The sequence below is a fragment of the Monodelphis domestica genome, chromosome 4 (assembly GCF_027887165.1).
Source record: "Monodelphis domestica isolate mMonDom1 chromosome 4, mMonDom1.pri, whole genome shotgun sequence".
Lineage (NCBI taxonomy): Eukaryota > Metazoa > Chordata > Mammalia > Didelphimorphia > Didelphidae > Monodelphis > Monodelphis domestica.
Window position 1 is genome coordinate 179,390,015 of NC_077230.1, and position 26,802 is coordinate 179,416,816.

General features: G+C 34.5%; 1 protein-coding gene across 3 annotated transcripts in view; it reads right to left on the bottom strand.

Annotated features, from left to right (window-relative positions):
* The window catches only part of LRP2 (LDL receptor related protein 2), a 253,034-nt gene that overhangs the window by 102,581 nt on the left and 123,651 nt on the right, over nucleotides 1-26,802 (bottom strand). For all 3 annotated transcript variants that reach the window (XM_056793983.1, XM_056793982.1, XM_056793984.1), the window contains exons 24-34: nucleotides 26,668-26,784; nucleotides 24,708-25,085; nucleotides 23,286-23,534; nucleotides 22,057-22,268; nucleotides 20,308-20,492; nucleotides 18,872-19,100; nucleotides 16,846-17,023; nucleotides 14,644-14,772; nucleotides 8,511-8,677; nucleotides 5,764-5,907; nucleotides 2,296-2,405 (exon numbers count right to left, since the gene is read on the bottom strand). In XM_056793983.1, coding sequence (XP_056649961.1) covers nucleotides 2,296-2,405; nucleotides 5,764-5,907; nucleotides 8,511-8,677; nucleotides 14,644-14,772; nucleotides 16,846-17,023; nucleotides 18,872-19,100; nucleotides 20,308-20,492; nucleotides 22,057-22,268; nucleotides 23,286-23,534; nucleotides 24,708-25,085; nucleotides 26,668-26,784 — 2,098 coding nt within the window. The remainder of the gene's footprint in view (nucleotides 1-2,295; nucleotides 2,406-5,763; nucleotides 5,908-8,510; nucleotides 8,678-14,643; nucleotides 14,773-16,845; nucleotides 17,024-18,871; nucleotides 19,101-20,307; nucleotides 20,493-22,056; nucleotides 22,269-23,285; nucleotides 23,535-24,707; nucleotides 25,086-26,667; nucleotides 26,785-26,802) is intronic.

Consider the following 26,802-nt stretch of genomic DNA (forward strand, 5'->3'; position numbering starts at 1 on the left):
ACATATATATATATATATATATATATATACATATACATATATATGTCTAATCTCTAATAAAACTATCTATAGTACTGGTAAAAAAATAGAGAAATAAACAGTGACTAGACAACTATATAAAGATAGATATATAAATATACTTTTTCCCTTGATGAACTCCTCTATTCCCAGCAGTTTCAGCTATGAATTCTTCATAGATTACTTATAAATTTTACCTCTAGTTGGCATTTTTCTTCCAATTCTCTTTTTCCCATTTTCAAATTCCAATTAATACCTTTACCTTGATGTCTCACCAATTATTTCACACTCAATATATCCTAAACTAAAGTCAGTTCCCAAAATTGTGTGTCCCCTTATTAGTTCCTTTCTATAGATTACAATTGTCCAAGTCACTCATCTTTAAAACTTCAGTCATCTTTTCTTCCATTTTTCTATTGATCCCAACATTCTATTAGTTCTATATTAATTATAATTCTATTGTATGTATGTCCTTTCTTTTTCATTTACACTACTACCATCCTAGATGAAAAGCCCTTACTGCCTTTTACCCAGATTATAATAGGCTAGGAGACTAGTCTTTCTACTTCTAATCCATCATATAAATCATTGTTAGATCAATCTTCCCAAAACACAATTTTGATCATTCCTTTGTTTTAAACCCTTCAAAAGTTTCCCACTATCTACCAAATAAAATCCAAACTTTAAATCCTACAATGACCTGATCCCAACCTACCTTTCTAGTCTTGTCACTCACACTCCCCCTATACATCATCACATTTTCCAGAAAAACTTTACTTACTTGGTAGTCCACTAATATGCCCTATAATTCTCTATCTCATTGTCTTTGCTTATTTCTTCCACTACATCTGAATTTTCCTCTCTTCCTCATATATTTGACTACCAAAGCCATACTATCCCTCAAACCAAGCTAAAATGTCTCATCCTCCATACAAAATCTTCCCCAGTTTTCCATATGGAAGTGATATCTCCTTTATCAAATTTACCGTAGTACAGTAGTTAGCTTGTAACTCTTCTATAATGCTTGTTACAAACTGCCTCGTGGGTTTTTCTCCCAAATTATTTGTAGACCTGTCATTTCCCTATTAAACTGTATGAATCAGAGATTATAATGTATCTTTGTATTCACCATACCACCCAGTAGAGTGTCTATACATAACAGGCAACAATCATTTGCTGAAAAAAAATTCTTCCTGAAAGAATGTCTGAATGAATTATAAATAAATGATAAGAAAATTTTAAGAAAGACTTAATACCTTAATATCTTTGTCAGTAAAAAAATGATTAAACACTTGAATGAATTAAAAGAGAGTTTATGAAATTCTGTCCATGAAGCCCTTAAAGAATGAGATGAGTGGACAAAGACTTTGATTTGTACATTTAAGGCAAAGTTCTAAATTAGATGAATCCTTCAAATCCCTTCTGGACCTAGGAATCTGTGGTCCTCTGATTTTCAAATGAAAAAGCCTACTAGGAAATGTTGTTGCCACTGCAGTGATATACACCAGTTTTGGCCAACATAATAAAGAAAATAATTAGTATAGAAGAGAAAATAGTGTAGAAGAGAAGAAAACATTACTTAAAAATTAAATCCCTGAGAATCATGAGACCAAAGAAAAATCACTTACCCCATAAATCTATAAAGAAACATCAGAATAAAATTAAAAATTGAAAAATAGAGGAAAAACCTAAGATATGCACAATCAACAACAACTTATCTAGAAAACAATTCAAGGAGAGATAATTTAAGAATCATTTGATTCCCTTGAAACTATGATTTAAACAAAATAGACAGTTTACTTTTTTTTAAATCACAAATGAAAACTACCAAGATATATTAGAAATAGAGGAAGGAAGGCAGAAAGGCAGGAAGGCAGGAAGGCAGGAAGGCAGGAAGGCAGGAAGGCAGGAAGGAAGGAAGGAAGGAAGGAAGGAAGGAAGGAAGGAAGGAAGGAAGGAAGGAAGGGAGGAAGGAAGGGAGGAAGGGAGGAAGGGAGGGAGGGAGGGAGGGAGGGAAGGAGGGAAGGAGGGAAGGAGGGAAGGAGGGAAGGGAGAGAGAGGGAGGATGAGTACTTAAATAGTAAGCAGTGTACTCAAGCCTGGTGATACAAATAAAAAATGAAACAATTCCTTTCCTTGAGATTACATTCTCCTCCATGTTTTGTTGTATTGTACTTTAATATAAGTTTGATATATAATATAATATAAGTAAATATAATACAATATAAGTAAATATAAGTTTGAAATTAAGAAGACTGTGTAATTTTGTAAACTTACCCATTGGCAGGATCAATAGTTATGCCCACTGGAAGGCCAACTGCAAGAGATGTCCCGTCATTAGTAATCAGAGTTTTTCTATATCTTCTTTCACCTTGAAGTGTTAAAACCTATAACAGAAAAACATAACATAAAAGGTAATAAGGACCAAGGAAGCATATGTATCATGATTAACTCATAAAGATAGCTGTAGATGGATAGGAGGTCTCATCAGATCACTGTAGTGGTTAAGCAAGAAAATAAGATAATATGTTGAAAAAAATATGAAGGGCAAGGTAGAAAGGCTCTAGTGACTTGAAGGCAACATATAATTGTGTACTCCAGGGTTAAGATAAAAGGACTCTATCAAATAACAATACCAGGAAAAGAAACATCATTCAGTCAAACGTATTCTCTGAGTTGCCTTAAAATTTTGAGAGAGAAATTTATAAAGTATTTCTTACTGGAGAAACATTAAAATTACTACCAGAAGAAACCTAGCTTCAAATAAGAAAATAATAAACATTCCCTTTTAAATTTTACTTATTTTTAAACTTTACTTTAAACTTATCTTTACTTTACTTATCCTATGCCATTTCACAGATTCTCAGTCCTAATTCACCTGGCCACAATACCATCACCTGTAGCCCATTACTAAACCTATATTGTGCATGGAAACTGATCTAAGATGTAGCAAAATCTGTTCCAATTCAATAGCTAATCTGATGGATGGGTACCCTATAGTCACTATGTAGACTTGAAAGGAAAGAATCATTAGTTAGCCTTTAAAAAATCAGACAGGCTTTTTCAGTGTGAAAGGCTGGGCCAAAAAATACTTCTGTATACCACTTCCAAGTCTTTACTGATATGAATACTGCCTGGATTTTATCTGGGAAAGGTGAGGAATAATGACATTTATTTAAAGAATTTAAAAGAATACTTATTGAGAAGGTAGAGAGCAAAGAGTGAATCAAGTTGTAAAGCAGACTGGAGGCTGGGATTCTTGACTCAGCTCTCCTGTGGGACCACAGTAAGTCACCTAACTTCTGTACACCTCAGTTTCCTAGAAAATGAGAGAATTTGTCATCTCTAAGGCCCATCAAGCACTAACATCCTCTCATTTGAGATTTGCCACCAAAAAGTGTATCAGTGGAAATCCACAATTTCTTGACCCGCCTATTTTATTTCTCAGCATCCCATCCTGTTTTCTTGCATTACATTTAAACAATCTGATGAGTCTTTCTTCTTTCAGACTCTTATCCCCAAGATGCCTTTCACTGCAACAAGGCTTTCATTTCCCAAAATCTATGATTTTCTTCTTCAAAAAGAAAACCCTTCTTCCATGGTTTTCTGCATGGAAGAGGTTCTCACTCACTCATGCTTTTCAAACTCCTTCTTTGGTTGCAAAATTCTTTTTAGAAAGCAGACATATAGCTACCCCTAGTGGAAATTTCTTCAACACTTCTCCATTATTCTTAACATTGAAATTTTTAAAAACTACCTTTATACTTTAAAAAAAAGAAAAATAGTAGGGGAAATATCCTCTTTTTATTAGTGAAACTGGCATAGACAGAGAACAGCTTTACTCACAAATGTATCAGTGCTCTCTAAATCCTTCCCAAAGAGGAAAAAATAGCTAATGATCCAATAGATCCAAGGTCATTTTTCCCAAAGGAGATTTATTGATAATATCATACAAATGTTGTAAGAAACAAACACTGGCTGATCCAATTGAGGTGAATAAACTAAATGCAAGCTAAATTAATTACATTTCAGATGTAATATTATTAGTATATTTGTACATTCATTCAATCACTCAAGAGTCAAGATGCATCTTAAAACCTTTTATATAGTTAAATGACTGTGCTAATAGTCTGAATAGTAAATTCTGTATTTTATTTAACATGATTTATTACATATTGCTCAAATTGGTTATATTTCATTTTGTTTGATTCTATTTGGCCTTATACTATAGAAAGAGATAAAAGTTTTTGTTTGCATAACATACTTTCTTCTTATTGGGTAGTCTCTAATTTACTTTCAGTGAGTGGTTTTACCTTAGTTTTTCAAGCTCTACTTGCAATGTTCCCTTCCTCCTTCTACACTTACATTAGATTGAGTAGCAATCATTAACTGGTAACATATAACAAAATGCGCCATTTATTCAGGATTTTGGGGGGGATTATCAAATTTAACAACCACCCATTTGGTTCCATATGGATTTAAGCAAATAACACTTCATTCTCCATTCGGTACAGTCATATATCTACTCAGTAGCTTGAGTTGCTCCTGAAATGAGCCTAATGGTAAAAGAGTGATTATCACATGGAAGAAATACGTAAAAAGAATTCAGACTACATCTGGTTTCTGTTCATAAAACTAAGGCAGAGATATCTAATAATCTACTTCAAATAAGAAAGCTAATAAATAGGGAATTTTAAATTAGAATTCTCTAATGGGGGACAAAAGTGAGGCGTTAACAGTATTTAATGTAATGAGCAAATTAATTAATTAAAAACAAAAATAAAATATCTATGAGTAGAAAAAAATGAAATGAGTAGAAACAGAGTAAGTCCACAGGAAGAAAGAAAGTGATGTAATTCTTTTAAAGAATTCATTTTCTCTAATACCTCTGAAGACTTAAGTTCCAAATTGGCAAAATATTCTTCTTTTCTCCATCTCAGTATGAAAGGAAAGAAGGGAACAAGTATCTACTAAGCACTGACTATGTACCACACAGAGTCCTAAGTGCTATATTCATATTATCTCATTTGATCCTCACAACTCTAGAAGGCAGGTACTATTCAAGATCCTCATTTCACAGTTGAGGAAATTGAGGCAGACAGAAGTTAAGTGATTTACTCAGGGTTACACATCTAGTAAGTGTCTGAATCTGTGTTTGAACTCAGGTCTTCTTGACTTCAGGTTCCCAGAACTCTATGCAGTGAAGGCTACCTAAATGCTTTGGTAGATTTCTTTTTCAATAATTTCAAAGTTGACTTTGCTATTTTAATTGATTTTTAATTTATAATTTTTCAAAATGATACCTTCAGATAGCCAGAAGACCATTTTTTCTTAATTCTTCATTACAGGAGCAGACAGTAAGCTGGCACCATTAACAAAGCATTAGACTTGGAATCAGAAAGACCCAAGTTTAAGTCCCACTTCAGATACTGGGCAAGTCATTTGAATTTCGGTGTCTTGGTTTCCTCATCTATAAAGTGGAGCTAATAAGAGCATCTATCTCGTAGGATTATAGTGAAGATCAAATGAGTTGACATATGTAAAAGTATTTTTTTTTTTTGCATTTCGAAGGCCATTTTCTTTTCCTGCAGATTCAGTAGCAATAACTATTGTTGACTTTGGTGTCTGGTCAAGTGCCCATGCTCTGAACATTATCCTGGGCACCATGTGTAAAGTATTTAGTAAATCTTAAAGCATTATGTAAAAATCATAGCTATTATTTAAAGATACTTAAGGAGTAATTACCTCAATTGATTGTGTTCCAGGATTAGTATAATAAAGATTTCTAGAGATCCAGTCTAAAGCAAGGCTTATTGGAGATCCCAAAACAGATGCAGGAGCAAACACCGTTCTGTTGGTGCCATCTGATTTCACTCTGTGAATTTCACCCTGGGAAGGAAGGCAAAGAAAGTGAGATAATTTCAAAGATAAGAATTCTTCATGAGCATGCTTTCTCCCACAAATATTTTACTAGTGTCTAACATTTTCAATGTTGGAAACAATGGTTGCTTAACAAGATATTTTTTTCATTCCTAGGCTCATTGAAACCATGTTTCAGTCATTGTCTCATCCTAGAGCTTTCATCATCATCTGGAAACTCCTTGCCCTGGAACACTCAACCTTCCCTTCAGGCTTCTCAACCTGGAATATCCTTCTGTAAGACCCACTCCCTCCTTCCATTGGTTAGTTGCTCCAAAACCTCCATTCTATGGAGGGTCTAACCTGGCCTCCATTCCCCTCCTAGTCTGGTTTCAAGTCTTAACAATCATGCTACCAGGTTGGATATCTTCATTTCCATTTCTTCCATTTTGGCTCCCTTTTACATATAATCTTTTCCCATTAGCACATAAACTTCTTGAGGACTTTCTTTCTGCTTATATTTTTACCCCCAGTGCTTAGCTCAGTGAATGGCACAGAATAAGCACTTCATAAAAGCTTTTTTCCTTCCTTCCTTAATACTGGTGACATGCAACACTGATTTTTAAGTGTATGAACTGAAATATATGTACTCTGGTTTGAGGATAAGGAGTACACAAGGTTCACCTGTTAGATTACAAACTAAGGTTAACTGAAAAGATATTTCTTCTTTTATGACAAGAAAAATAATCAAAATGAATCCACCAAAAGATGTGACATGTGAGTAGAAACTTGATCTCAAGAATGTGGTAAGTTATTCTGGGGCTCAATAGCCCCAAATTGTGTCACATCTATGTCACTTCTATCACCTTCTCTTACTCAAATCCCTCTAGGAGCACATAACGTCAAGGTGATCTTAGAGTGTTCTCTGTTATGCTGGAAGCAAATCTATGGACATCAAATAAAGTAAGGATAGAAAAAAACTGGGGAAGTGATGCAGGAAATAGTAAAATCTTAAATAACAAACTCAAATCTTGAGAAGGAACTGGCAGACTGTAGGGAAGTTATGGGAGATTCTTAGCTCAGGTATACTACATCCCCAATCCCTCCAGGGTCCTCCTGTCACCTTGTCCAAAAGACTTTGTTATTTAGGATACATTTATTATTTAATGTTATTTAGGATAAGAAAGTTAAAAGAGGAATCAGATAACTAAACAAGGGGAAAATATTATATAAGTTATCTTACAGGCTAGGTTGTCCTTCATAGTTATAAGTACAAATGAAATTTTATATTTAATTCCTTATGAATTTGGGAGAGAGGAAAAATATTAAACTGGCTTGAATATTAGAACAAAGATGGATGAATTGTGGAGAAATAACCTGTAGAAAAGAGATAAAGAATTTGTAGCATAGGGGTTAAGTAACACCCAGCAAAATTCATGATGCTACACAAATACTTCCCAATATATTCCCATTTTCTTTTCTCTTTCTTTTTTTCTACTTTTATTTTCTAGTTTTCTTTATTTCTCCCCATTCCCTTCCTAATTCTTTTCTTATTCCTTTCCTTTTTCCCTTTTCTTCTCTCCCAACAAATGTTCATTTTCTTTTCTCTTTTTGCTTTCTTTTTCCTTCTTTTTCTTTTCTAGTTTTCCCTCTCTTTCCATTCCCTTTATAATTCTTTTCTTCTTCCTTTCCTTTTTCCCTTTTCTTCTCTCTCAACACATGTCCATTTTCTTTTATCTTTTTGCTTTCTTTTTTTCTAGTTTCCTCTCTCTCTCCATTCCCTTCCTAATTCTTTTCTTCTTCTTTTCCTTTTTTTGCCCTTTTCTCTCCTTGCTTTTGGTCCATCAGTGACATCCAGTAGTACCAAAGACACGGTTTAGTCCTAATTGGTGGCACTCAGGAAAAAGGTCACTGATCTATGCTGTGGGACAATTTCATGCTTGTATGTGAGTGCTTCAACAAAAAAAACTGACAGGTTATGAGTATTGGCATGTAGTAGGAGATTTCATTAGGAAAATAGTGCTATGTGGCGGGGAAAATATTGGTTTTAATGTCAAAAGACCTGAGTACATGTCTTAATTGTAATACTTATTAGGTTTGTGACCATGGATGAGTCACTTAGAATCACAGTTTTAGCTCACTTATTATCAAATAAAGATAATGCTTGCATTACCTCACAAAATTATTGGGAGGAAAGTCTTTTTACACAATAAAGTATTATGGACATGTGAGATTTTTTTTTTAAATCAAGAACTATGATCTCACCCATGAAGGGAACTCTCAGGACAAAATTCTCTCCACCAATACACCTCTGCGGCTTGTAGTCTAAGAAAGCTGCCTGGTCTGGAGCACTGAGACATACAGTGTCTTGCCCATAGACACCCAGAGAGTATGTGTCACAGGGAGATCATGAGGCCATGTCTTCTTGGCTACAAGGCTGGATCATTATCCACTAAACACACATTGCTGCTATTCAATCATACAATTGTGTTCAAAGAATCAAGAAACTTGTTCATTTCATCCACTTCTGCACCATTTCATCAGCTTCCACAACACAAAACATATTCTTCTCAAAAAGGCATTGTGAAGGCTTTTCCAAAGTTAACTTCAAGGTTACCTAAAATGACACTCACTGGATTTTCAACCCAATAGATGAACTGCTCTGAATCATCAAAGTCAACATCGTAACCATTCTGGATCCCCGCAATAGGAACCATGGCATCGTTGGTTTTCTCCTCGGGATTAAGGGAGATTCCATAAATTATATTCATTCTTACAGTTATGAGGAAAGGTTGCTCATCTGTGAAAATAAGAGAACATCAATCAGAATTCTACTCTAATATTATCTACTATTTAGAGAAGGCAGTGGGCTGTTACTTTTTCATGGAATAAATTTACACAGTAGCAATAAAAGCAAAGCACAAAAAAAAATAAGTGTTCAAACAATCACAGCATCACACAACGATTTACATAGGACCTTAGTAGAGTCCATTACTCTTGATTTAAAAGATCCTGAATTTCCCATCCTGTTCTTAAATATGCAGTGCTCTTTTCACTAGACTACATGGAGGGGAAGCAAGATACAGCAGAATAAAACCAGGACCTGGAGTTAAATAAATTAGGTTGGACTCCTGGGTTACTACTAATATTGTATCTTACTGTGGATAAGTCCATCCCTTCTCCTCTCTAAGATTCAACTTCCTCATCTGTAAGAAGATAGAGTAGGATCTTTAATTGTTCCTTCCAATTCCAAATTCTGTAAAAGAAAGGCATTGCATGATTTTCTTGATTTGAATCCAGGTCCCTATTTCAGGAGCTAATGCTCTTTCTATTAGACCAAGCCACTGAAATCATACTTCATTATAATAGGATCCTAGATCTAGAATTGGAAGGAATCTCGGGGATCATTTTTCCCACTCTTTCATTCTACAGATGAGGAAAATGAAACTCAAGGAGTTACATAAAAAACCTGAGTAAAGTCCAAATTTCTAAGTCTGAATTGTAGAAATTATTAATGAAATTGTGCTGTATTAATTTAAAAATGTACAAAATTACAACTATGAAAGCTAATCAAATGTTGCCTAGTAGATGTCTTCAGGACAACTCCACTGGCAAATAAGAAAGATTTATATTTAGCAAATTAACCATCTATATATAAATGTGTAATTCTAAATAAAATATGTATAAGAATATATTATATGTTATATTTATTCTATATTATATATAAATATAATAAATACATAAATAGTGTTATATTGAAACTAAAGCTGTTATTGATCAACTACAGCTGTTATGTTAAAACTAATTTTGTAGATGGTTGATAAATGCCAAGCTGTTAGGGGTTAACTATTAACTTTATTATTATTATTACTACAAATTAAGGCCTTCTTCTGACCTAAAACTTCTGCTCCCTAATTAGATAGACAAAATTCTTTCTAACAATAGCATATAGTCTATTTACATAAATAGAATAAAATATGAATTTATACTTCTAAAGATGTTTAAAATGTATGTTGTCCATTGAAATTTAAGTATCTCTCCTAAAACTTTATTTATGCTCTTAATTTGCTCACAGATAATGAATTATTTTCAAAAATAATGAAAACTTCAGGCTAGCTTCTGTCCTATTATTTGGAAGTTTTAAAAATATAAAACATAAATGCAACTTTACTATGTTTCCTCCAGAAGAAGGAACTAATATCAGACTTTGTTTTTTTTTACTTTAATATTGTAAAATATGATCATTACTTTTATGCTGCTCATAATTAAAGACATGTCTTCCCTTTCACCTAATAATCAGTGAGCTCAGACGGATTCTGCTGACAAGTAATTGTTTGAATTTATGTTCACATTTAATTTTTTAATGGCTTTTTTCTAGGATTTTTGTAAAATAATAATTATTAACTTAAGCACAAGTATTTTCTGAGTAACTGTAGAGAATGTCTTCTAGGTACCAGTACTAGAATGCCAGATACCTCTTAATTTTTTGTGGAAGCATCATAATAAAAAAAAAGTAGGCCACAGTCAAAAAATCCCAAAAATGTGATTTTATTATTATATATTGAATTTAGGAAATTGATAGATGTGCTGGGAAAAGAAATAGCTAACCACATCTTTGACAAGGAAACCCCAATAGGGTCACAAAGAGTTGGGCACAACTGAAATGACTGAACAATAACAATAACAGACCTATTATTTCATTGGTCCTGGGAACTCCCAGGTGAGAAAATTTCTTCTACCAATGTAAATCAGACCCTTCTCCAAAATTTATAGCACTAGAGATTTGCCTGGAGCATTGGTGTCAAATTAAAATAAAAAAGAAAGATGTATTCTTACATTAAGAGCCCTATGGACAGCATATTGACTAGTTTTTAAAATGTAATCTATGTTTTATAGCATTTTATTTATTTTTTTTAATATTTCCAATTTAATCTGGTTCCTAGAGAGTATGTGGGCCCCCATGGACCCATGTAACCTGAGGGTTCATGTTCAATATTTTCAGCCTAGAGCACTGAGAGATTGGGACTCATCTAGGATAACCCAGCTAATGTATATCAGAGGAAGTACCTCATCTCAGGTCCTCCTGGAATCAAAGTCAATTCTTTATAAATTCTTTATTTATTCATTATACAACACTGCCTGTTGAATTTAAAACAGGTAAAAGTCTTTGGATCAAATAAACAAAGATTTGTTATCTTGTACTTTACAAATGTTTATTAGTTATTAAAAGCAAGAAGTATTCCACACAAGATTTTTTAAAAGTTTTCTCAGACCCAATCCCTAACTGCAACTCGACTTTGTCTATAGTTGTCACTCATAGCAGGATAAGACTAAGCCTGGTGGAAGAAAATACTCTTCATTCTCCCTGATTCCACTGCCTGCAATTCTCCTTCTTAAAATAAACTTGTATTCTGTTTTGTTACCCATGTTTTGCTTCTTTCTTGGTACTATAGTCCAGCTTCAGTCTAAATCACTGATGTCCTACAGTGAACAATTATAAAGCACAAAGTGTGCCTTCATTCATTATTATAATTGATAAAAGATCTGAAAGCTGGGAAGCCATTTAAAAAGAGGGGAACACTAGAAGGTCGCAGTGATTTAAGAAGTAGGTGGGACAGTGAAAGCAAAGGGAGTATCATTTGCAAAAGAAAGAAATTGGGCATTGACTTTATTGAGACCAAACACATATATAAATTGCTTACAGACAGAACAAGAACTAAATTCAAGGGGAAAAAAAAGTTAGGAATGACCTAAGATCATCACAGGGCATTCTAGCTCAGTGTTCTAAAGACTTTCTAGACTGAAAATATTGTTTATTTTTATGTATACTGTCATGTTTCCTATTAATATCAGTGGTAATAGATTGAGGTACTAGAAGCAAAAGTGATAGAAAATTGAATTGGAATCAAAGAATGACATTTAAATTGTCTTAGGTGGAGGTCCTTCATGTTGGAAGCATTATCATATGATGGAAAGAATATTGGATTTATAGTCAGCAGATTCAGATTCAAATCCTGGCTGCTATCTCTAATCTACTTGTTTCCAGTGTAACTTTGGGCAAGTTATTTAACCTTTCTCTTGGAACATAGGTTGATCTAGGTAGCCTCTCGGATCCCTTACAGCTTGAAATCTGTGATCCATCATTGGAATCCCAGTCATGAGTCAAAAAGGCATTGCTTTCCCAGAAGTTGTTTGAAATGACCAACTTAAATTATATCTTGTAAGGGTTAATCTTGCTTTTGATTAGCACATATTAAGTTCACCCAGAAACTAATTTGTAAAAACTGAAAAGTTTCCATCTCAAAAAATCTATGTAGGTCATAGAAAAAAATTGCCAGGTCATATGTGAATCAACAAAAGATACAATAGAAGAAGAATTAGCATCCATCAATCACCATCCTGTTAGTCATGTTGGATATGCCAGTTTCCAGCCCATAATTCAACAATATTGCTATGCTGAAAGAATCCGTTGTATCCCAATGGGCATAGCTCACTCTCTAATCTCTTTTGCCAGCAGACTAAATTAAGAAATGTCAACAAGGATTAGGTTCAGAGTAAATCTCTGAAGAAAAATGGCAAATGTCTATCCTTTTGTAACCATTAGCAATAATTAAAATCTTTCACCATGGAAGGAATAAATATCATGGCAAAGTACTATTTCTTGATAAGCATCTGACTTTCAGTAAATCTGTCCTATCTGTATTATATGAAGGTGTCCTAAATTTCCTGGTTTGGGGATATATTTTCCATTTGGAAACTGATTTTAATTCTAGATTAGGGAATCTAATATTCCTTTTAAAAAGAAAAGTTTAATCAATTGCTGTGGGGAAAATGTGCCATTTGAAGATCTGTCCTTTAGCTTTGTCTCCTGCCATTTTTCATCACTGGTTGAATACATTTATTTGACTTAACTTAATGTGTGCTCTGAGACCTGAGTATTTTGAACTCTTTTTTTTAATTTCAAAACAAAAGAGAAGAATTAGAAAAGGCAGTGTTTTAACCACATGGCACCTATTTTGACATTATCTTGCTTTTTCCTAAAGGAAATTCCTGAAGTGGAACACTGATGTCTTTTCTTTATTTTCTAATTCTCTATAACAAAAAGTTCTTTGTACAGAGGATGCCAGTCTAATGAGTGTTAACTGTCTCTTCAAGGGAAATATTAGTGAAACAATAGGAAAATCAAATCACTTAACTAAAAATGCACAGTGTTTTATAAGATGAAAGTTGTACATTTTACTTCTTATTTACAGGTTTTACAAAGCTTTTATTCTTTTGCCTTATCACATAATCCTATGTGACCTACCTATATGAGAGAAAATGTGAACTGTGAAGTTATTCATTTGCATGCACGCCTATAGAATTCTCTCCACATGTGATAAGTTTCATATAGTTCAATTCAAAGCAAGTTCATCCAACGAACATTTTTTAAACATATACTATGTGTAATGCAGCTAGTAGGCAAGGTAGGTAGAGTGCCTAGCCTGGACTCAGGAAGACTTTTGTTCAAATCTAACCTCAGACACTTAGTAGTTGTACAATCCTGTGTAAGTTACTTAACCCCATTTGCCTTAATTCCCTCCCCTGTAAAATGATCTGGATAAGGAAATCGCAAACCATTCCACTATCTTTATCATAAAAAACCTCAAATGAGGTGATGAAGAGTTGGACATAACTGAAATAACTGAATGACAAATATGTAAGGCACAGCGTTAGGTCCAATGGATTTTTTCCTGGTATGGTTATTCCCTCTACAAGTGTGGATCAGCAACTGCTCTGCAATTAACAGGCTTTAAGAATTGCCTGAGACACTGAGATATTTAATAAATTTTCAAGATCACAAAGCTGATGTGTGTCAAGGGATTTAAATTGAGGTCTTCATGACTTCGTGACCAGTTCTGTCACCCTATACACTATATGTCATGATGTCTTTCTACAAAGATGCATAAAATATAAGAATAAAATGAGAAAGTCTTTGACTTCTATATTGTTTATAACCAAAATGAAAAGGGAAATATAGAATATAGGGATATAGATATAAATAAATAGACATCTAGACAGATTGACAGATAGATAGATAGATAGATAGATAAATAGATAGATAGATAGATATGGTACATACTGAAGTATGTCTTCACAATTTATATTAATATTCCTTACAGATTACACTATGATTCCTTTACACCCAGTTTCCCTCAAAATTCAGAATAAGTGCTACTTCCTACATGAAAATATTTCCTGATTACCTTCCTCAACTACCAATGTTTTTCTGACAAAATTATCTTGTATTTACTTTGCAGATGTCTCCCCCAATAGACTATATGCTTCATGAGGGCAAGGAGTTTAACATCTTTCTTTTATCCTTGCCCCTAGCATAATGCCTGGCATGTTCACTTAAAAATAATTAACTCAATAAGTAATTAATAAAGTATAATTGATAATGTTTATGACTTATCTGTCTTTAAGATAGAGATTACATGAAACAGTACAATGTAGCAGAAAGAGTCTTGGTGTATCTTAGATTCAATTCAGAAATTCAAATTTAATTTTAAAATTCAACACTTATTTATCATCAATAACAGACAAAGCACTGCCATCAAATCTCTGCTCTAATACCAGTTGTGCTAGCCACAAATAATGTGACCCCGAGTAAGTCTCATTCTCCCTGTATGCAAAATGAGAGGACTGTACTAAAAGATCACCAATGTCTCTTACTGCTCTAAAGCTATATGAGTTTATGATCTGCAGAGAGAATAAGCACCATACCTCTCAAGCAATTAATAGAATCAGAAGAAAGAGTCCACCCCGAAGGACAAGCACAAGAATAAAACCTTGGTCCTGAGGAAGAAAGCAAGCACAGGTGGCTACAGGGGGCAGATGCACATGAATTTGTACCTGCAATTAAAAAAAAAACACAAAAATTAATATCCAGTCTGTTTCTCACTTTCAAATACAGCATTCCAAATATAACATTTTTCTCTTGTATAGTACACTAGAATTGCATGGTTCTTCTATATATAAATTTATAAGCATGGGCAGCTATGTACAAAGTTGATAGAGAACTGAGCCTAGAGTCAGGAAGACTTATCTTCCTGAATTCAAATATGAATTTGTACTGTACTGTACTCAAGTACTGGCTGTATGACCCTGGGAAAATCACTTAACCCTGTTTGCCTCTGTTTCCACATCTGTAAAATTATCTGGGAAAGGAGATGGCAAACCACTACAGTATCTTTGCCAAGAAAATCCCAAATGGGCTCACAAAGAGTGGGATGTGACTAAAAATGGCTGAACAACTACAAGTTTTAGTATCCATTTCACAAATCAATTTGAGCAGTTATGCCTGTCCCTAAATTTTCCTGGGCTATCTTCCTCTTTCCCAGTGATAGAGCTCTCACACAAGAGGCAACAGAGACCAATGACTTGTCCAAGTTAACAGAGGAAGGAAGTTAAGAATCAGAAATAGTGCACAGATTAGCCTGATTAGCTAACCAATTCACACTTATTTGTCTACCCTGCAGTTTAAGAGATTAACAACTAAATAAGCCTGTACCAAAAGATGTTTTCTATTTGCTAAATGACTCTGATATTTATTCCTATCCTATCTTTTATTCTAGCTGTAAAAATTTTAATAAAACTAGACTATTAGAATCATATATTCATCACATTCATCAACCAATTCCTCATCTGTCAAATGAGGAAATTAGATAAGATTAATGCAGCCCCTCCAAGCTCAAAATGCTATAATTATGAGTCATCTTTCTCTTCTTTCTTTTTGACTATAAGCTCTTTGAGAGCATCAGTAATGTATATACTACGACTCTTGTAGAATGAAGTCACTAGAGTGAGTTTAGTAGTTAAAAAGACTAGTCATCAATCAAAAAGGTCTTGGGTAGTAGAGCTAAGAATTGGAAATCACTAAGAATTTGGGAACACTTAAAAAGAGACAGTACTAGCAAGTTACAGGGGAATATGGCTTCATGATTACAACATGTAGTAGTTGAACAGTGTTGTATACACTGTATACATTCTGTATTCATTTATCTTTAGACTAACTGAATTATCTCCCAGATCCATCAGAAAAGACAATCATGGGATGGTGTTCCAAGAGTACCTCTCACTGGCATGGCATCAAACAGTAAAAGCATTCAGTATTACTGCAAGGGACTTTAGAGACCAACTAGTCAAAACCCCATCATTTTACAGATAAGAGAACTGAGGCAAATAGGGTAAATGATTTGCTTAAAGTCACTCAGGTACCAAGTAACAAAACTGGCATTTGGATGCCACTACTCTGGTCCCAAATCCAACACTTTCCACAATACCACATTGCCTCTAAGATGATTGTAATAGCCTTACAGTCTAATAAGTGCACACACACACACACACACACACACACACACACACAGAGCAAATTAAAACAAATAAAAAGAACAAGGGCCAGAGGAAACCAATTTTGTCATTTTTCAGTCATTTCAGTCATGTCCAACTTTTTGTTACTTCAATTGGAGTTCTGGCAAAGATACTGGAGTAGCTAACCATTTTTTTCTTCAGATCATTTTATAAATGAGGAAGTAGAGGCAAACAGAATTAATGGACTCACCCAGAGTAACACAGCCAGTATCTGTGGCTGGATTTGAACTCAGATCTTCTTGACTCTAGGTCTGGCACTCTATCCATTGCACCATCTAGCTGCCCCAAGAAACTACCATTAACCAGTCTCATAGGCTACTCACAACTGAAGAAAAGAATCAAATTGATTTACTTCTGTCCAAAAAAGATGTTTGACTTTTTAATGTTACATTGTAGTATTAGATACTGGAAAGATGGCAAAGAAGAAAGGGGAGCCTAGAGTCCAAATATTTATTTACTAGCAAACAAATGAATCAATAACAATTTCATGAGGGTTCTTAGAGTAAATGCTTTCCTCCCACCCACATCCATTCTATAAGATTTAGCTTCACTTACTACTAGGTTGTTTAATTGGATGCACAGCCACAATTCCCAGAGGCTGATGAATATTATAAATCATGACTGTTTGATTTTTCCCATGCCACTTGTTGGCACGGATGACTCGGTGCGTATGGCGGTCTGTCCAATAGACAAAATCTTCAAAGACAGTCAAAGCATGAGGATGACGCAGAATCTGCAAGGCATGAATTTTCCAGCTTTGAGTCCTTAATTGTGATATTAAGGTCCCATACAAAATTTCAGAACAAGGCATGCAGGATAGAAAACAATGCTTCTCCAATAAATTAGTGACTTTTAGATTTGTCACTTAATCAAAACAAAAAGAAATAGATACTAAGGTTATCCTAAAATAATCATACCTTTTTGCCTTGTAGCACCTACATCTTTCAAATCACTTTCTCATGACAACATGACAACATGGTTAAGTAAATTAATTAAATCACCTTATTCCCATAGTATAGATGGTATCTTTAGGCATAGAAAGTTCAAGTGATTTGCCTGAGGTCACGTGGGTAGTTAGAATTCTTTAAGGTACCAAGGCAATGTTCTTTCAACTATACTGTGTTACTTCTCATGGAATCATTCAATGGCGTGAGACAGCTTAGGCATAGCCTTCTGTGATGGGACTTCCCAAGTTCCATCAAGCCTTTGGTTGTTAGATCTTTAGCACATTCTTGGCATCTGAACTACAGAGTTTTAGAACTTAACTACAAGTCACGGAAAGTTTTTTTAACCCTTACCTTCTGTCTTAGAATTAATACTGTGCATCGGTTCCAAGGCAGAAGAGCAATAAGGGCTAGGCAATGAAGGTCAAGTGACTTGCCCAGGATTCACATAACTTGAAAGTGTCTTAGTTCACATTTGAACCCAGGACCTCCCATCTCTAGCCTAGGCCTGGCTCTTAATCCACTGAACACCCAGCTGCCCCAGGAAGTTCCTTATTAAATGGAAAAGAGTACATCAGATTTTTAACTTGTGGATTAATTGTAACCAAATTTTAAAAAATTTTAAATGACACAGAGGTCTAATGATAAACTTCTTTATTTCATGACTAATTATTAATAAATATTAAATATTGAGGAAATAATAAAAGGAAGATGAAAAGGAAAGTGACATCTGCAGTTCAAGTAAGTGACAGGAAAGATTCATTAATTTCATCAATTCTATTCATTCTATCCCCAAAATATTCTCTCCTTACTTCCACCCACTTAGCATCCATAGGTCCCTTCAAGATCCAGGTCAAATCTTATCTTCCTTAAATGGTCTTCCCCCCAAAAAAATATTTAGTATTTATTTGATCCAGAATTTTACTTTATATTCTTTGATTTGTTCCCTCAATAATATGTACTCATTGAGAAAAATGTTTTCATTCCCTTTCCCTCATCTAAGAAATTACTTTCTGTATTTAAATAGGTGTTTCAAATCTATACATGATATTTCCCTCAGCAGAATGTGGGATCCTTGAGGAAAGAGACTGTTTAGTTTTTATCTTTATATTTCCAAATTTTAGCACAGTTTATGGTACAAAATAAAGTCTTGATAAATAAATATTTGTTGAATTTGGTATTAAGGCATTAATTGGTCATGAGACTTTTTCTTTTTTTTAAGACTTACAATGGAGTATTACAGAACTGGAGAAGCTGGCTCTATATTATAAGGTATCAAAGTAATTATAGATACCAAAACTGTACCTCATTTGTTCTTTTTATACAAAATCACAATAATACCTATTAATTAGGAAATTAATTATAAAATTATATAACTAATTACTTTGAAGCATGCTTTACTAGAAATCTAATAACTATTTTAGAAATAAGGACCTCTTTTCTTAATAGCCCCTCAAACACACACACAAAAACTTACCCATGGGTCTTATTTCTCACACTAAAGCGTCTCCTAGGTCCCTGATCTGTTCAATACAACAATGTCTAGAATAGAACACTAAACAAGATTTACTTCTCAGTTCACTTTGGACTTTTAGGGACCATTAGCTTTTTAACATTACTTTTCACTGTCATCTTACCAAATCACTGGCTACCACCTGCCTCCGGTGGTTTCCATCATAATCACAAAAGTCAATATAATCAAGGTAGGCATCCATGAAATAGAGCAATTTATTAGGGTAGTCAATAGCCAAGCCATTGGGCCAATAGATCTTATCCCTGATGATAACTGTGCGATTAGTGCCATCCATACTGGCCCGTTCAATTCGAGGATTTTTGCCCCAGTCTGACCAGAACATCAGGTGTGCACTGTGAAAAGAAATTAGATGGTAGTAAAATAGTCAAATATTCAAAATTATTGCCATCTTGTTATTTAAAATTAGCAATTTTCAATTCCAAATACAAGTCAAATGTTTATTTTATTTGCTTATTTTTAAATGTAAAACTCTAATCAAACTGTCATCTTCTGCTATCTGGGTATTTTTACATTACCCTCATGCCACTGGAGTACATGGGACATCTGAGATTTTCAGCATGCCTTAATTGCTCATAGAACCACTGCAGCATTTCATTTTATAAGACTAAAGGAGATCTTTAGCCCAAATACTACATTTTATAGTTGAAGAAGCTGACCCTAAAGAGATTAATGACATCCCAGAGTTCCTCTGGCTGGGTAGTAGCAGAACCTAGGCAAGGATCCAGGTCTGGCCCATCCATAGCTCTCTCCACTGTGTCATCACTAGCAAACATTTATAGTTAATCCAAAATTAGATTTGTGAAATCCAGCTGTTTCAGTTCATATTTAATAATGTTTAAGATAGAAATATCAATTTATATACAATCACACTTATTCCTAAAGCATGTAGGTACAATACTGTAACCTGTCAAAGGAATTAGCTACTTAGAAGTCCAATTCCCTTTCCATTATAGAGGACTAACCAATTTAAATTCATGTAGAGAAACTCTCCTGGTATTTTGGCAGAGATGAGATAATTTGTCCTTCCTTACAGAGGCACAAAAGGAAGATTTTTCCACCTCTCTTTTATGACTTACAATGGAGTATTATGTAGCTTGAACAGCTGACTATTGATTAATAGATATCATAAAGTAGTTAAATATACCAAAACTCCAACATATTAATCCTTTTACAAAAAATTGCAATAACATTAATTAGGAAATGAATTATAAAATTATACAACTAATCATTTTAAATTCTGCTTTATTAGAAGCCAATAACCTATTTTATCTTCAGATAAAAAGAATAACTGAGGGTGACAGATTAGTTTAGAAACATCAACAAAACAACTTTATGTCTGCAATTCCCACGACTCCAAAGCCTTCTATGAAAAGATTTGTATTTATAGGTTAAATTACAAAAAATAGAGATTATTTTAAACCTTGTAACTCAGATATAAGCTAATGTCTGTTATTGTTTCTTCCCCATCGACACTCCCTCCTCACATTATAACCATTTCTAAGATAACATCATTTTGAAACAAACAAAAAAAAATCTTACTCAATTCTGGGATCTAATACTAGTCCCCTTGGGTTTGTTACATTTTCACTAATCAGCACAGTCCTGTGGTTCCCATCCATTTTAGAGACTTCAATTGTTTCCAGAACATAGTCTGTCCAGTAAAGATTGCGACCTACCCAGTCTACCGCAATACTTTCAGTCACGGTGACACCACTGTCAAAAACCTGTAAGGAGGGAGAGAGGGAGGGAAGAGGAGAAGGGAGGGGGAGGGAGAGAAAGAGAGAGATTTGTAGATTTATATATCTAAAATAAAATATCTAAATTAAATATCTAAAAAATAAATAAATATATTTTAAAAAGTATCTATGATACTGTCGAAAAAAAGGTATCTAAGTAAGAAAACCAAATAAAAGTAGTTTTCAAATCAGTCAATAAATATTTATTAAACATCTACTATGAAACATTCAGAGACATGACAAGTGTTGAGCTTATTATATAAAAGATCGGTTGAATTAAGTTAGTTCTTTTTAAATTCCTGCAATTAGGCTACTACTTCTTTAAGTTGCTGACCATTTTTTTCTTTATATTATACGGCTGGCATAGTGGACAGTTAGGTGACTCATTGTACAGAACACCTGGCCAAAAGTCAGAAAGACTCATCTTCTTGAGTTTAAAGCTGACCTCAGCCACTTCCACCTGTGTGAATCTAGGCAAGTCATTTAACCCTGTTGGCCTCAGTTTCCTCATCTGTAAAATGAGCTGGAGAAGGTAATGACAAACCACTCCAGTATTTTTGGCAAGAAAGGGTCAGGAGGAGTTAGACCTGACTAAAACAACTGAACAATAACAAAATAATGGAGAAGGAGAGAGACAGTATTATGTAATGGATAAAGAGGCAGTTTCAGAATCAAGAACACCTGAACTTGAGTCTACTTTTGATACAAATTGGCTATATGACCCTGGCTAAGTCACTTAATCTGTCTCAAAGACTACAGAACATTTGCAGATCTACATTGGTAGAGGGAGTTTCCACATCAGGAATTCCCAGTACCAATGAAATCACAAATGCAGAATTAAAATTAAAAAAAAAAGAGGGAAAGCAATGGCTTTGTTGATTAGCTTCCAATAGTAACAACAGAAGGGAGTAATAGGATAGTTGAGATTCTGCAGTAAGTTTTGCCGTATAGCAACATTTGGGTATAAAGATACAATTCATTCACTCTTTTGCTATTCTCAGATTTTGCCCATGTGGCCAGAATGAAGGCCATGGGGGAAACTTTAAAGTCTTCCTAAACTCTCACTCATATGAAGTGAGCTAGAATGCAGAATTATGTATGCTATTGTTCAGTTGTGTCCAACTCTTCATGACTACATGGACCATGTTGTCCATGAAGTTTTCTTAGCAAAGATATTAGGGTGGTTTGCCATTTCCTTTTCCAATGGATTAAGGCAAACAGAAGTTAAGTGACTTGCCTGGGGTCACACAGCTAGTAAATATCCAAAGCCAGATTTGATCTGGGGTGTTTCTGACTTATAGGTCCAGTGTTCTAACCACTGAGTCACCTGGCTGCCTCTTTATTGAATCTTCTTCACTCTAACCCTTAAAACTGCCATAATCTTGTTGGCACAAATATTCAGACCTTAAGTACTTGACCTAATCTATGTCAGAATGATAAAAGATAAAAAGTGATCTGTTTCTTGCTGATTAAGAAGATGGAATAACATCAAAATGCCCCCCTCCAAAAAAAATTAAAAGTTAGAAAAAATAGAGAATGAAATTGTACTTACTACTTTTCGATCTGTTCCATTTTGAAAAGCACTCCAGATTTTGTCTTGTCTTATATCAGACCAAAAGATACGACCACTGAGTGAATCAAAGTCAATTGCTACGATGTGCTCACCATCACGAATGAGAGAATAAATATTCTGCCCCTGAGAAGTGATGTTGTCCACAACAATTTGATTCCGACTGGTCACTAGTAACAACAGATTCCCTGAAGCTGTGAAAAAATCAGATGCAAAAATGTCAGTGATTCGATGGGAGAAAAAAAGTTCTCTTTCAAACACTTAATGCAAGATGTTTTCAATAGCCAAAGGAAGTTAAAATGCAGAAATCATTTCTCTGAAAGATTTTTCTCACTTTGTTTTTAAAACAGGACATAATAGTTGTTATAGCATTATAGCCTATTTCACCATTAAAAAAATACATTTCAGTATTTGATGCACTAAATTTGCCAGTTGAAAGTGAGCTTTCTTTGTTCTAACATCCTATTTATACCTTTGAGATGGAATTTCTATTTGTTTTGTCTTACCTCAAACCTATTAGAATGTAAGTTTCTTGCATTCAGGAACTATGCCTTGAATATAGTATGTGTTCAATAAATATCTGTCAAATTAATAGCTATGTATAAGCACATGGATTTTATATAATAATACAGAAACCTTCTCAAAATTCCCCCCACAACAAAGTTATATGGAACAATAAGTTTTATTCTTTCTTTTTTATTTTAAAAAAGCTTACCTTTCATGTTGGAATCAATACTGTATATTGGTTCCAAGACAGAAGAATGGAAAGGGCAAGGCAATGGGGGTTAAATGATTTGCCCAAGGTTACACAACTAGGAAGTGTCTGAATCCAAATTTGAACCCAGAACCCTTCTGTCTCTGGGCCTGACTTTCAATCCACCAAGCCACCTAACTACCCCCTATTCTTTTTTTTTTCAAAAATGTTTCAAACTATTAACTGAATGAGGTTGAATAGATATCATGCACTTTGTTTTTAAAAGTATAATAAATACCATTTAAAGTGTTCCAGAAGCATATTCTTAATCAAAATAGAAGCACAATATCATGGTCATTTCAGTGAAATATAAACTCCTTGAGGACAAGATTTCTTAGTTAGGAGAATGTCTCAGAGCTCCCACAATTGAGTGCCAGTCCTGACTGAGGACAACATTTGTCATTAAACTCTATTCATATGTTATCAGAGATTGTTTGTTTTTAAAACCAATTCTCACCTGCAACTTTGCAAGTCTTCCCATTGCCTTCTAATATATAACCTTCATCGCACCAACATCGAGAAGATCCTCTTTCATTGAAACAATGCTGGCTGCAAAAACCTGGAGTTTCACATTCATTGATGTCTTCACAGGTTTTAGAGTCATTGGTGAGCTGGTATCCAAATGGGCACAAACACTGAGCCCCAAATGGCCCCTGAATGCACTCATGAGTACAACCAGCATTATTGTCTGTGCAGCTCTCCTGATCTAGAGGGCAGGAAGAAAATCAAAAGGGGAGAAGTATCAGAAATCTTATTCTTCAATCACTGTGGTGCAATACCCCTCCTGTGCAAAACAACGCCCTGCCCTTGTTTATGATAGCAACCATCATTCAGCTTTAAGACATCCTTTGCCAATTTTTACTTGAAGCAGTGGAAGAAACATAGGGGAATGTGATCTTATATAGAAGAAACACAATAGACACTCATTCCAATAATTCAAACATGCAAAGAAATCTAGGGTATTTACCCATCTGATTACTCAGACAACCTAATCTAGAAATAAAGGGAGATGAAGGGGGTGGCAGGAAGAAGGAGAGGTTGACAAGCATCGTTGGTTTATTAAAAAAGGGGATGAGGAAAAAGTTCTAGAAGAGGAACGGAAGGACACGGAGGAATTATTTATTGTACCATCATTCTTCTCCCTCAGGTCAAAATAGCTGGGGGAGAAGTTATAGAGGCTGGACAGTAGATGTCTTCAATTTGCATGCTTTCTATAAAATGTATTTTAAAAGAGTGCTCTATGCACCTAGATTGTGGGAGGAGGATAGGGGAAGGAATAAATTAATATAAAGAATTTAAGTCATTTTCTGCACAAACACAACACAGTATGAAATCATAAAAATCTAAAATATGTCACAAGCATACCTGGCTGGGGTTCATCTGAGAGTGGACATTGATTAAAGAGGAAAGAAAGAAAGGACAGTAGTTAGGATTACATGCCAATCACAGCATTTGCAATCACAGTAAACACAAACCCCGAGCTTCATTGTTTTTGTGGCGCATTCTGATTGAAATTAGAAAATATTAAAGTTAGAAAACCTAAGAGCACATTATAGATAGAACCAAATTTAATTTAACAGTCTAATAGCCCCATTAATCTTCTTTTTCTAAACACCAACATGAAAAGAAACAAAAACACATAACCAAAGTATGAAGAATTTAATGAGAAATATTATTCAGTGATGATTTACTTAAATTAAATTATATTATACCCCCCTCAAACATTTCTAAACTCACAAAGGCATTTAAAAAGTGCTTTACTTTAAAGTGCTACTACCCTTCAGACACCCCAGGGACAGTGACAGTGACAGCATTGAGTGTTATTATCCTGCAGCTCAAGAGGGCTTTATGACCTGCAATCTGTGGTCAGAAAACTTACTGCAAACTGGGGACTCATCTGCCCCATTGGGGCAGTCTGGGATGTCATCACATACTGCACTCAGATTCACACAGATGCTATGGCCTGGGCACTGCCACTGCCAGCTGGGGCACCGAAAGGGCTGAGTGGGACAGTCCCTCTCATCACTCATATCTCTGCAGTCATTGTCCCCATCACAGATCCATGCCCTGTAGATGCAGTTTCCATTGTCACAGCGGAAAAGAGATGGAGGACAGGTCATGGGAAGACAGCCATTATGTTCATCAGAACCATCCATGCAATCCGGATGCCCATCACACTCCCAGTTGTTCGGGATACAGGTGCCATCTGATTGGCATTGAAATTCATTCTGGTGGCACATTCCTGGAGGCCTGGTAGCTAAAAGAGAGGCATTTGAAAAGCAGATTTGTGAATGTGGTTCATAGTTCCAATGATGGTCTTTGTTACGGAGTAACTTTACATGCCCCAATTTTTTGGTTTTTGGTTAAGTGTGCAAAGTGCCCACTGACATCTGTCTAAGAATAAGTCAAAAATGTAAAATGTATTACACTGAAGAAGAAAAGTGATTGAACTGAGAATCTGCTCTTCTTTTCTTGTATTGAAAATACTATGAAACACAGATTTGATAAGGAAATTAGATTTAAAGTTGAATTCTGAACTAAAAATCTCTTAAGATTTCTGCCTTTTTTTCACTGATATAAAATTGATATATAAAATGATTTGTACCATAAAAAGCTAATATAAATGTGAGCAGTTATCATTGTCATTATGCTTTTAATTTTATATTTTCTTTTTACACTGGGGAGATGAAATCATTTCCCCTAAGGAACCATTTTAAATAAAATTCAAATACATTAAGTGTAAAGGCAACTTAACATTTACAGGAAATACTTATTATGTTATCAGTTTTCACACTGCATCCAGCAATCCATAAAAGCTTTTTCACAGATGAGAATTCAGAATTGCTGTGATATTCTAAAGTGAAAGGGCAATTAAGTTTCCATTGTGAGTAGTGTGTTACTGCAAAGCAGCAGGAAAAAAAATTCATATTCTCATCCAAGAGTATTTGGAGCTTACTAAAGTAAATCATAGATATTTTTCCAAGTATCTAGGAAGTTTATATAACTTTTAGTTTGCCTATTAATTTAATTACTGATTATCAAGCATCTAGGAAACCATTCTTCCTATAGTAAAAAGAAAAGCAAATGTCCCAGTTCTATGTGACTACTCTATTGACAGTTTCCTAAAAGCACAGCAGTCATACCCAACATACATACATACATACACACACACATACACACACACACATATATATATATACACAGAGAGAAAAATAATAAATTATTACTACTATCAGACTGTAGACTCTGGAAATTACAAGTCTTGGCATGTCACACCCTTGTTGATCCCAATATTGCTCACTGAAAGGTGGACAGTGTTCTCTATATTATTCATGTATATATATCTTCAGTCTTTCCATTGAGATTTCATGAGAAGTATTCACATTTATTTAAGTACCCCCAAAACTCATTAATTTGGTTCTGCTAATTTGAGATTTGTGAACAAATGGATATTAATTTTTTTGCTATATTTGGAGGGAAAAAAGAACAGATTCGATCACATCAGGAATATTGGACCTACTTAAGGGATGAGATAAATCATTTTAGAAGAATCTCATGTGTAAACATTTGGTATGTTAATGACATAAACTAAATGCTATATTATATTCTGATCTAACAATTAAATCAGATCCTCTAAATGGCAACACGTAGGTCCCATTTTAGTAATGATATGTGAATAACACACTTGCAATCTATATAGTATGAATTCATTTCATGTATTTTATGATCTACCCTTGCCTTCCCTCCAATTATTGTGAATTATTAAAAGTCCCATAATATCCATGCTAGCATCATAAAATATTTCCTTCATCTGGAATTGTTGGGTATGCGGCACTTACGACAGCCAGCCTCATCAGAGTGGTCATTGCAGTCAAAAACGCCATCACAGTGGTAAATATTACTGATACATTGGTCTCCACTGGCACACTTGAATTCAGAAGCAGTGCAGTTATATACTATGGATGAAGGAGCAT